General features: G+C 35.3%; 1 protein-coding gene and 1 non-coding gene across 2 annotated transcripts in view; one reads left to right on the forward strand and one right to left on the reverse strand.

The window, feature by feature from the left end:
- POLQ (DNA polymerase theta) overlaps positions 1-12,963 on the forward strand; it is a 200,253-nt gene that overhangs the window by 171,454 nt on the left and 15,836 nt on the right. The window contains exon 27 of the mRNA XM_058295752.2: positions 2,781-2,905. Coding sequence (XP_058151735.1) covers positions 2,781-2,905 — 125 coding nt within the window. The remainder of the gene's footprint in view (positions 1-2,780; positions 2,906-12,963) is intronic.
- On the reverse strand, positions 9,639-9,744 carry LOC111761216 (U6 spliceosomal RNA). Its single transcript, XR_002794640.1, has one exon. It is a non-coding gene; the product is annotated as a U6 spliceosomal RNA (small nuclear RNA).

Raw genomic sequence — 12,963 nt, forward strand, 5'->3', positions numbered from 1 at the left:
TCAAAATCAATTATATTTTTGTATATTAGCAACAAAAAGTTTATGAAATAGTAAAAAAAAACATATACCAGTTGTAATCACATAAAAAATAATGAAATACTTGGGATAAATTTAACAAAGTATATGGAAGCTTTAGATATTGAAAAATCTAAATTCTGAGAAAAATTTAATAATACATAAACAAACATTGCATATACCATGCTAATGTTTTAGAAGACACAATATGGTTAAGATGTTACTTTCACCCAGATTGTTTTATAGATTTAATGTAATGGAAATTGAAATTCTGTGTAGAATTTGACAAGCTGATTCTAAAATTTATATGGAAATCAAAATGACCTGTAATAGCTAAATTAATTCTGGGAAATAAGTACAAAGTTGAGGACTTATACTCTTAATTTCAAAACTTATTTAACTATAATAAGAAAGATAGACATAAGAGTAGACATAGAGAAAAATGAAATGCAAGAGAATGTTCAGAAATAGAATGATAAATACACATATATGGTGAATTGATTTTCACCAAAGTTGCCAAGGTAATTCAATAGAGAAAGGATGGTCTTTTTCAACAAATGGTGCTAGAAAAATTATATATAGGTATGAAAAAAAATGAACCTGAACTTTTATCTCACACTATATACAAAAATTAACTTCATGTGGAGCATAGGTATAAAATAAAAAACTGTAACTATGAGTCTTCCAGAAGAAAGTAGGATAAAAAAGCTTTATGACTTTAAGCAAAGATTTCTTAGGAATCTTTAACACTGAATTAACCATAAAAGATAAACTGATAAAAGACATCATTAAGAAAATGTAAAGGCAAGCCACAGACTGGGAGAAAGTATTTGTAGTACCGATTATCTAACTTGCTTCCAGAATATATAAAGTACTCTTACAGCTCCATACTAAGAAGGCATACAGTCCAATAAAATGAAGGTCAAAGACTTGAACTTTCATTTCACAAAGGAAACATGGATAGCCACTGTAAATGTTATCATTAGTCATGAGAGAAAAGCAAGTTAAAACCACAAAGGGCCACTACAAACACACTAGAATGGCTAAAATTTTACATTGCTTCTATGATGGTAAAGTGGTACAACCACTTTGGAAAACAGTATGTCTCTTCCGTATAATTTTAAACATATTTTTAACCATATGACTCTACAGTCTATCAGGTATTTGTCCAAGAAAAATGAAAACAAATATCCATAGAAAGACTTGTACATGAATGTTATAGGAGATTTATTCATAATATCCAAATAGGGAATGGATAAACAAATTTTGGTATATCTACAATGGACTATTAATTTTCAACAAAAAGAAATCAAATACTGATACTATTATATTAATGGAATCGTGTTTTTCTCAGCAAAAAAAAAAGACACAAATGGATACATACAGTATAATTCAATTTTACAAAATTGAAGTAATTTCATAAACTACAATGTCATAAAGCAGATCAGTGGGTATCTTAGGCTGATAATGGGAGGAACGGGCTATAAAGGGGCATAAGGGAACTTTTGGGGGTGATGAAAATGTTTCATATCTTGTAGTAGTGGCTATACATGTGTATACTTGTATTAAAATTCACCAAATTTTTCATTTGAAGTGGATTCCTTTTGTTGTGTGTAAATTATACCTCTTTAGAGTTGATTTTCGTTTTTCCTTTTTTAAAATAGCACCTATAATCTCTGACATTTGGAAGGCCTTCTACAAGAGTCAGATAAGAGAATTTGTAGAGGTGCAGTCTTTTAACTCTCACCATTTTCTTTGCTCTTTACCCAGCGGTTTTCTTCATTGAAGGAAAAAAGATGAGAGGCTGACTGCTTTCTGAAATTCTTGTGCTAGTGGTCAAATATCCCCAACAGCTTCACTTAGCAGGGTATTCCCTTCTTCCACCCACCATCTCCCCAAGCGTCTAAGCTGTATTGACCACACAACAGAAAGCCTCAAATGCTTAGGAGTCCCAGCTGGAGCAATATGTTATTTATTACATTTGATGAGCAGAGCTTGAGAAAGCAGAAATTAAATATATAACTATAGATCCGCACAGGATCTCTTCCTGATTGTATTTTAAAGGTAAAGAGAAAGAATGTTTCAGGAAAGGAGAACCTTGTGTTTGCAGAGACAAGAATGAACAGTGAAGAGATTGCCTCACCTGGAACAGAGAATTCATCCTGGCGATCCATAAGTCATAATATTGGATCTCGGTTGCCAAGAATGTATACTGGTCTAGGGAATATGAATGTTTTGAATACTACACTGTACATTATCTTTCTGAATTTTAAGTAGAGAGTCAGATTTTTTCCAAATGAAATGTCTATTTTTTTTTTTTTTTGAAATGTTTATTTTTAACTCATGCATTAATTTCAGAAAGGTCCTACTTGGATTGTAGCATAGATGGTAACAAGGGGCCATTGGGATCTTTTAAACCTGGAAATGATAAACTCAAAGAGTAATCAAGGAATATTACAAAGAACAGAAATCTGTGGAAGTTAGTATGGCTTTGTTAAGATTCTGGAGTAAAAAAACATATGTTCTGCTATGTTCTGAAATTATTTTTCATGTTTTGTTTCATTTTGGTTAAAAGTTTCTTTTTTTCTCTCTCTCTAAATATACAAAAAAAAAAGAATGAAATTTTGTATACATAGTTATGAAGATGTGATATTAGCATTAAGTAATCATGGTAAGATTTGGTATATTTTACTACATTGAAACCAGTGAATGAGATTAAGGATGGAGCTCGGTTGTATGTAAAAAGTTCTGTATCTTCTTTGTAGGAATTAATCATTTCATGAAAGAGACATTGAAGAATTGTCAAAGAAATGGGTTTGTTCAGACCATTTTGAAAAGGCGTAGATATTTTCCAGGAATCAAAGACACCAGCCCTTACCATAAAGCTCACGTATGTTGAAATTTTTCTGAATTTTTAACTTAACATTTCAATGACATACTTTTTCAACAAACGCAAAGCACTCTAATGTCCCTTTCAGGGACTGCTAGCTTGGTAATTGGATGTTCTGCTTATACATAGCCAATTATTGGTTTCATTAAGGACTTTTGAAGTTATGACACATGCTGAACACAGTCTTTTGGGATGCTAATGTAAACATGGTTTCATTTAATGATACTACAATTGAAGAAGTTGTATTTCAGTAAGCCAATGATTAGTTTTGGTAATACTATAAATAAACTTAATTCTTACATTTTCAAAATGTTCTTTGTTTCAGATACCATGTACTAATTTGCCATATTGCATCAGATTGTTTTATATCCCTTAGAAATTATAGCAAATCATGAAATTGTGGTGTTTTTCGGTACATTCTTGTTTATTTATTTTAAAAGCACTGTCTTACCAGATGGGGTATTAGGAATCCCAAAATATTGAACAAGACTTTCTTTAACATCATTTAAAGGATTTATTGATATTTGCTCAAAAGTATGATTAAAATCTTTCTGAAGGGAAGTGGACTTGTTCAAGTGGTTAGGGCGTCCGTCTACCACATGGGAGGTCCATGGTTCAAACCCCAGGCCTCCTTGACCCGTGTGGAACTGGCCCATGCGCAGTGCTAATGCGCGCAAGGAGTGCCGTGCAAGGAGTGCCGTGCCACGCAGGAGTGTCCCCCACGTGGGGGAGCCCCACGTGCAAGGAGTGCACCCTGTAAGGAGAGCCGCCCAGCGCAAAAGAAAGTGCAGCCTGGCCAAGAATAGACCGCACACACGGAGAGCTGACACAACAAGATGACGCAACAAAAAGAAACACATATTCCCGTGCTGCTGACAACAACAGAAGCAGACAAAGAAGAAGATGCAGCAAATAGACACAGAGAACAGACAACTGGGGCGGGGGGGAAGGGGAGAGAAATAAATAAATAAATCTTTAAAAAAATAGAAATATAATAAAATCTTTCTGAAATTTAGTGGGATTCATTAAAGTATTCTATGTATCTGGTCATTTAAGCTTCTATTATAGGCCAAATATTGCTTTTTTTACTGGTTGTATTCTGTCTTTGCCCCATAATTTTGCATGTCAGTGCTTAATACACTTGTATATAAAGAAAATAACCAGGTCCAAGACTGCTAAACTTCTGTCTGGACACTGGAAGCCTTCAGAATACTTATACTCTTAGGGACGATGGAAGAATAGTTGGCGTTTTTGTTACCCCTTCATTCTCTTGCTTCCCATATACCCACATGCAGACATCAGAGATTTATCAGGCTTTTACCATATTCCTAAAAGAACTAGGCCCTATATTTGATGCACTAGAAAAAATAAGTCTTAAGATGTATGGGAAGAGATAATGCAAACTAAAAAAATATTTTAAAAATAGCATTGTGTATGCACTCAATTATTTAGGCTTTAGGGAGGAGGTGGGACTGGAATAGATTCTTGAAGGTGATTTAAAATTTAGATTTTGGGGAATTAGAAAAAGATAATCACAATTGGATAGCAGTTTGAGTAAGGATTGGTTAGGAGCCAAGCTGGTAGGAATGGAGAATTTGAGTTGCCCCTTAGTGGTAGATGGTTTTCTACTGGTCAGGTGGAGCCAGTTAATGGAAGGCTTTTAATGTAGGTTGAGGAATTTAGAGTTCATCCAACAGGAATTGATTATTTTTCTTGGGCTTTACATGATAAAAAATGGAGTTTGCTCCTTGACCCGTGTGGGGCTGGCCCATGTGCAGTGCTGATGCGCGCAGGGGGTGCCGTGCCGTGCGGGGGTGTCCCCCTCATGGGGGAGCCCCACGCGCGGGGAGTGCACCCCATGGAGAGAGCCGCCCAGGGCGAGGGAAAAGTGCAGCCTACCCAAGAATGGTGCCACACACACAGAGAGCTGACACAGCGGAATTGCGCAGCGGAAAGAGACAGATTCCAGGTGCCGCTGCTGGGGATGGAAGCGGTCACAGAAGAATGCACGGCGAAGGGACAGACAGCAGACAACTGGGGGGGGGGGGGGGGGCTAGGGAGGGAAGAAATAAATAAAAAATAAATCTTTAAAAAACAAAACAAAACAAACCCATTTCTAGTGTTTTGCATCAGTACCCCTTGGCTGACTAACACAAGGAGGAGTGTGTGTGTGTGGCATTTTGAGTTTATTTTATAAACCCCAAAAAGGGAAAGATTATGTTTCTAAATCTCTTCCTCTGGGTGTGATACCCTTTGATTGCATTAAATTCAGATGAGGGGTCTTTGATTGGATTACCTGTTAAGATTGCGATAGGGCTTTCAAAAACTATATTTTTATTTCTTTTTATCCCACCCCCTCACCTGAGAAGTCTCCCTCATCTGTCTGCTTGTTGTCTGCTCATCTTCTTTAGGAAACACCAGGAACCTAAACCTGGGATCTCCCATGTGGGACAAGGGCACCCAATTGCTTGAGCCACATCTGCTCCCACTGTAGGGCTTTTTATAGGACTACATCAGTAAGGTGTGACTCAGGTTGAGTCCCCACCCCCTTGCTGGGTGGGTCTGATATAAATGGACTCACACAAATGGACAGAGAAAGGAAAAAAAGGAAATACCATGTGCGAGAAAAGATTCCAGTTTTGCCCACAGCTGACCTGCAAGGACAGAAGTCCTAAGGGACAAGTGATATTCCAGGAAGAGAGACCTCTGCCATTTTGATCCTGCCATGTGACAGAAAGTCTCAAACAACTGAGGCTCTGGGGAGAGATAAGTCATTTGCCTGATAACTAACAGCTGAAACTGGGAAGAGTGCAAACTAGCCAAGACTGACTGACACAGGAGGCCAGGAAAGAGACAGCCCTAAGTCAACTTGCAGCAGAAATCAGGAAAAAAGTGAGAGGAGATGAGCATGAGGGAGAAGCCCGGAGGGGAAGGCAAAGGCCAGGCATAGATTGTCCACCATCTTCCTTCAACACATGGCAGCTGACTTTGGTGAGAAAGTACCTCTTAATGGTGCCTCGAGTTGTACTTTTCATGACCTTGGAACTGTAGGCTTTTATCCCAAATAAATTTACTTTATAAAAGCAAAAAAAAAAAAAAAAAAAAAATGGAGTTTGGAGATATTAATGTAAATTAACCATGTAATTTTGTGAAAGCTAGTATTTTTGTACCTAAAAGGTGTGAGAGTAAGACATTTTCATGACAAATCCTTAAGAATCAAAATTCTAACTCATTGCTTTTGCTGAGGGGAAAAAAAATAGCTCTCTAAATTAGGAATGGAATAACTATAGCCACATATATTTTGTGATTTGATTTGGCTTGGTTTGACTTTTGGCATAAACTTTTGTTTTATTGAAAAACATATAGAGAAAGTGCAGAGAACAAAAATATATGTTTCAGTGAATTATCATAGAGTTCACCTCTGTAACCACTGCCCAATGTCAAGAAATAGAATTAATATTTTTCGACACTCCAGAAGACTTGCTTCCTTTTAATCACCTTCTATGGCCTTCTCAGAATTAACTACTATCATAATTTCTAATCCTGTACTTGTGTTTTGTGTGTATTTGAACTGTATATAAATCATATATTTTGTATTCTTTCATGTCTAGCTTTTTTTCACTCAATTATTTATGCAAGAGTCATGTTTCATGTAGGTATAGCTTTTCATTTTCATTACTGTATAATACTCTATTATATGATTATACACGATTTATCCATTTTCCTGTTGAGCATTTGGGTTTCTGCTTTGGAGCTATTATAGATCATGCTGGTATGAACATTCTTGTTCAAGTTTCTTCTTGTACATGTGTTGGCATTTATGTTTGGTAAAGACCTAGTTGTAGAATTGCTGGGGCACAGGGTGTACTTATTTTCCACTTCAGTAGCTAAAGTGATAACTGCTTTTCAGGGTTATTTTGACAATTCATCCTCCCATTGGAAATTTATGTGAGTTCTCATTGATCTGCATCATTGCCAACACTTGCTAATACTAGTCAATATAATTTTAGCTATCTGTTGGGAGTAAAGAATTCTGTATCTTGTACTTTTAATTTGCATTTTCTTGAATACTAATGAGGTAGAACAACTTTACAAATGTTTATTAGCCATTTAATTATTTTTTCTTGGGAAAATGCTTATTCATGTCTTCTTATTGTTCTTTTGGGTTGTCTGCCTCTTCCTTAATGATTTGTAGGAGCCTGTTATGGGTTATATGTGTGGAAAATATTCTCTCCCACATTGTTTCTGGCCTTTTCCTTCTCTGATTAGTAATTTTTATAAGAGGTTATTAATTTTACTTGTTCTTAAAATTTTTATTGAGAAGGGCACAAATCTTAAGGTGTAAAGCTTGTATTTTATCTGTGTATATACCCATGTAACCACCATCAAGATCATGATGGAACTTTTCCAGCACCCTGGAAGTCTTTATCCTTCTTCTGAGTCAATACTAACTTCCCTACGTATACTTGCTCAAAACTATGTATTAGTGTTTTTTTTAAAGATTTATTTTTTATTTTATTTCTCTCCCCTCCCCACCCCCCAGTTGTCTGCTCTCTGTGTCCATTCGCTGTGCGTTCCTCGGTGACCGCTTCCATCCCTATCAGCGGCACTCGGAATCCATGTTTCTTGTTGCGTCATCCTCTTGTGTCAGCTCCCCGTGTGTGCGGTGCCATTCCTGGGCAGGCTGCACTTTCTTTTGTGCTGGGTGGCTCTCCCTATGGGGTGCACTCCTTGCATGTGGGGCTCCCCTACGCTGGGGACACCCCTGCGTGGCAGGGCACTCCTTTGGGTGCATCAGCACTGCGCATGGGCCAGTTCCACACAGGTCAAGGAGACCCGGAGTTTGAACCGAGGACCTCCCATGTGGTAGGCGGACGCCCTATCCATTGGGCCTATCCAGTCCGCTTCCCATATATTAGTTTTGGGTGAACTTGAATTTTATTTAAATGCAATTGTATCATATATGTACCCTTTTTAAAAATTAATTTTTTAAATTAGAGAAGTAGTGGGTTTACAGCACAATCATGCATAAAATACAGGATTCCCATATACCACTCTATTATCCTTACATTGTTGTGGTACATTTGTTGCAATTGATAAAAGCACATTTTTATAACTGCACTATTAACTACAGTTAATGGTTTAACTTAGGGTTTACTGTGCTGTGCAGTTCCATGGATTTAAAAAAAATTTTTATTTTAGTGCCTATATACAACCTAATATTTCCCCTTTAACCACATTCATATATCTGTGCTGTTAGGTTCAAAAGTTTGTGTTACGACCACCACCATCCATTGCCAAAACATTTCCATACTTCCAAAAGGAAACTCTGTACATTTAAATTTTGTGTTACTGCCACCACTATCCATTACCAAAACATTTCCACCATTCCAAATAAAAACTCCCTATTACCTATCCCTACCCCATATTCTGGTAACCTCTATTCTAGATTCTGACTATGTAAGTTTGCTTAGTCTAATTATTTCACATCAGTGAAATCATATGATATTTATCCATTAGTTTCAGGCTTATGCTACTCAAACTGATGTCTCCACAGTTCTTGCATGTTGTTGCATGTATCAGAATTTTATTCCTTTTTATGGCTGAATAATACTCCATTGTGAGTACATACCACATTTTGTTTATCCATTCATTGGTTGATGAACACTTGGATTTCTTCCTATTTTTTGGCAATTGTGAATAATGCCACTATGAACATTGGTGTGCAAATAGCTACTTGAGTCCCTGCTTTCAATTCTTTTGGTATACAGTTAGAAGAAGGATTGCCAGGTCAAATGGTAATTCTATACTTAACTTTCTGAGGAACCACCAATCAACTGTTCTTCTACAGTGATTGCACTATTTTACATGACCACCAGCAGTGAACAAGTGTTCCTACTTCTCTGCATCCTCTCCAATACTTTTTACTTTCCTTTAATTTTTTTCCTATTATCCATTCTAATGGGTGCGAAGTGGTATCTCATTGTGATTTTGATTTGTATTTCCCTGATGGCTAATGATATTGAACATCTTTCATGTGCTTTCTGCCCATTAGTATATTTTCTTTGGACACATGTCTATTCAAGTATTTTGCTCATTTTCAAATAGGATTTTTTTTTCAATTTGTTGTAAAGTTGAAGGTTTTTTAAAATATATTCTGAATAGTAAACCTTTATTAGATATGTGGTTTCCAAGCATTTTCTCCTGTCAGTAGATTTTCATTTTATCTTCATGATAAAGTCCTTTGAGGCACAAATGTTTTAAATTTTGATAAGGTACCATTTATTCTTTATTGCCTAAGAAATCATTGCCTGCCATAAGGTTCCGAAGATGCTTCCCTACATTTTCTTTTAAGTACTTGATAGTTCTGGTGTTTATATTTAGGTCTTTGATCTATTTTGAGTTATTTTTATATATGGTGTGAGCTAGCAGTCCTCCTTCATTCTTTTGCAAGTGGAGATCCAGTTTTCCCAGCACCATTTGTTGAAGAGACTATTCTTTCTCAATTGAGTGGTCTTTGCTCCTTGTCAAAAATCATTTCGCTATATACGTGAGGGTTGATTTCTGAACTCTTAATTCAATTTTATTGGTCTGTATATCTCTCCTTGCACCAGCATCATAGTGTTTTTTATTTGTTTGTTTGTTTTTTGGGGGGGAGGAATCTCCCTATATATTTTTTCTTCTTTATTTTCTTTTAAAGGTTACATTAAAAAAATATGAGGTCCCCACCATAAAAAATATGGACTGCTTCACGAATTTGCATGTCATCCTTGCGCAGGGCCATGCTAATCTTCTCTGTATCGTTCCAATTTTAGTATATGTGCTGCCGAAGCAAGCACCATAGTATTTTGATTACTGTGGCTTTGTAATAAGTTTTAAGATGGGAAAGTATTGGTTCTTCAACTTTATTCTTCATCCCAAGATGTTTTTGGCTTTTCTGGACCTCTTATCTTTCCAAATAAACTTGATAATTGGCTTTTCCATTTTTAGAAAGAAGGTTGCTGGAATTTTAATTGAGATCGGGTTGAATCTGTAAATCACTTTAGGTAGAATTGACACTTCACCAATATTTAGTCCACCAATCCATGAACATGGAATGTCCTAACATTTATTTAGGTCTTCTTTGATTTCTTTTAGCTATGTTTGTATTTTTCAGTGTACAAGACCTTTACATCCTTGGTTAGATTTATTCCTAAATATTTCATTCTTTTATCTATTTTTTTTAATTTAAAAAAATTTAAGTATATCACTCATACACACTTACATAAACAATATGTGTGTAGTAATAGTTGTGAACTTACAAAACAAACATATATAACATCATACAGGACTCTCACATCTAACCTACCACCAATACCTCCTTGCACTGATGTTAAACTTTTTAAACAAATGAATAAAGAGCATCTTCAAAATATCACTACTAACCAAAGTATTTCCCCCAGCTTACCCTATTATTATTATTACCTTTATGTCATCCATATATGTACATACATAAGCAATAAGTGTATAGTAAGAGCTGTGAACTTACAAAGCAAACATGCATAACATCATAAAGGCATTGCTTACATCAACTCTTCACTAACACCTTGCATTGTTGTGAGACATTTGTTACAAATTTTGCAAGAATATTGTCAGAATCTTACTACTGATTATAGTCCTTATCTTACATTTGATGTATTTTCCAGTGGGGGGTATATGGGGACCTCATATTTTTTGAAAGTAACATTAAAAAAAATAAAGACAAAAATAAATAAATAAATAAATAAATAAATATTTGATTCTTTTAGTTGCTATCCGTATGTACTCTTGTGTCTGGGTTTTTTCAGTCAACATTAGTTCTATGAGATTCAGAGATGTGCTATTGTTCATTTCTTTATTTACATGAGTAGTATTCTGTCTTATGGAGATACCACTGTTTATCCATTCTACTGTTGGCAGGCATTTTGTTTATTTCCAGATTTGGGCTATCATTAATAAAGCTGTTATAACATTCTTGCATATATCTTTTCGTGAATATATGTCCCCAGTTCCTTTACCTAAGAATAGAATTGCTGAGTCACAGAATAAGCATATTTTAACCTTTAGTACTTACTGCCTAATAGATTTGCAAAGTGGTGATCTCATTTTACTGTCCCACTGGTTTTGTATCTTTTACATTTTAGGTTTGTAGTGGTACCTTACTGGGATTTTAATTTGCAAGACTGTGATGTTAGTTTACATTAGGGTTCATGCATTGTACAGTTCTATGGTTTTTTAACATTTTTATTCTGGCACCATATATACAACTTAAAATTTCCCCTTTAAACATATTCAAATATACAGTTCAGTGGTGTTAATTTTATTTCCAACATTATATCATCAGCAGCACCATTCATTACCAAAACTTTTCCATCATCCCAAACAGAAACTATTACCAATTAAGCATCAGCTCCCCATTCCCTAATCCCATCCTCACCCCTGATAAACCTGGTAAATTCTAGTTTCTCACTCTTAGAATTTGCATATTATAATTATTCATCATACTATACTTGTCCTTTTGTGAACACTGTGTTTTTGCCTGTTTTTTTTCCCATCCTTGAAACAGTACCACACTGCCTAAATTATGCTACTATATTAGAAATTTCGGTATATTGTATAGTAGGTTTTCTCACATATTCTCTTTTTTCAAGAATATTTTAGCTGTTCTTGATTCTTTGCATTTCTATCTGAATTTTAGAAATCAGCTTGTCAATTTCTCCCCAAACACAGAATTCTCTTGGAAGTTTTGATTGAGGTTGCAGTGAGTTTACAATAAAGATCAAGATGGAATGAATGGAAATATTTTCAAATTTGGGTTTTCCAGTCCATGAGCATGATTCCTCCATTATTTAGGTCTTTAGGTCTCCCTAAGTTTTCTAAAAAATGTTGTATTGTTGGGGGGAAGAGAGCTTATACAATCTTTTATTAAACTTACATATAGGTATTTGAATTTTTTGATGCTATTATAAATTTATAAATGGTATCTTTCTTTTTTTTTTTTTTTTGGAAGTACTGGGGATTGACCCAGGACCTTGTATATGTGAAGTAGGAGTTTAACACCACTGAGCTATAATATCCTTTCCTCTTCTTTTTTTTCCTTAATGTTTTATTTTTTAACCATTTGCTGCTGGTACATTTTATATATATATAATATTTATTCTTTTTACTATAAATCTTGTACATAGGACTTATCCCAATAATTCAGCAGTAGATCCTTTTGGATGTTTTATCTAAACAGTTATCATCTGCAAATTAATGCCATTTTATAAATGCCTTTCTAAACCTTATTCTTTTCTTTTTCTTGACCTAGTGGCAAGATGTCCAGTTCAATGTCGAATAGAAGTAGCAATAGTATCTTAGTCTTTTTTCAGAGGAAAAGTTATAAACATTTTACTGATAAATAGAACTTTACTTTGGGTTTTTAATAGTTCCTGTAGTGGATTAAGGAGTTTCCTTCTCTATCTAGATTGCTAAGAGTTTTAAAATTAACTAATATTAAATTTTACCATGGTTTTTCTGACTCTATTGGAATGCTTATATATTTTTCTCCTATTTTTGGTTAAAGTGGCAAATTGTATTGATTCTTTTTTTAATATTACAATCAATTTTTCAGGATAGTCCACCTCCCGCTCTAACAGAGTAACTATTACCAGACTTGACCGCGTAGTGAAAACAAGTATAAAACTTGGAAAAAAATTAGTTATTTTCAGGAATTTTACAATAGGTAGCCCAGGATGTGATTCATGAAATAAGAGAAATCCTTGAAGTGAATCTCCAGATTGCAATAGTTTTCTGCTTGGGGATACTTTCCTATTATGTAAAGCCCTGGTCTTACTGAGCTGAGAAAGCGGATATCAGAGAACTACTGAAATATCTGGAATTTTCATGGCAGAGTACCAGAAAAGTAGGTACCACACAGAGTGGAGCTCAGAACTCTGTGTAGGGATTCATCAGAGGTCCTTTGCCAAGACCTTGGCTTTGCATAAGCAGAGAGACTGTGAAGCCTAACAGAGATCTCCTGTTGTGGACCTGAGTGCTGA

Source organism: Dasypus novemcinctus, chromosome 4 (assembly GCF_030445035.2).
Source record: "Dasypus novemcinctus isolate mDasNov1 chromosome 4, mDasNov1.1.hap2, whole genome shotgun sequence".
NCBI classification, from domain to species: Eukaryota; Metazoa; Chordata; class Mammalia; order Cingulata; family Dasypodidae; genus Dasypus; species Dasypus novemcinctus.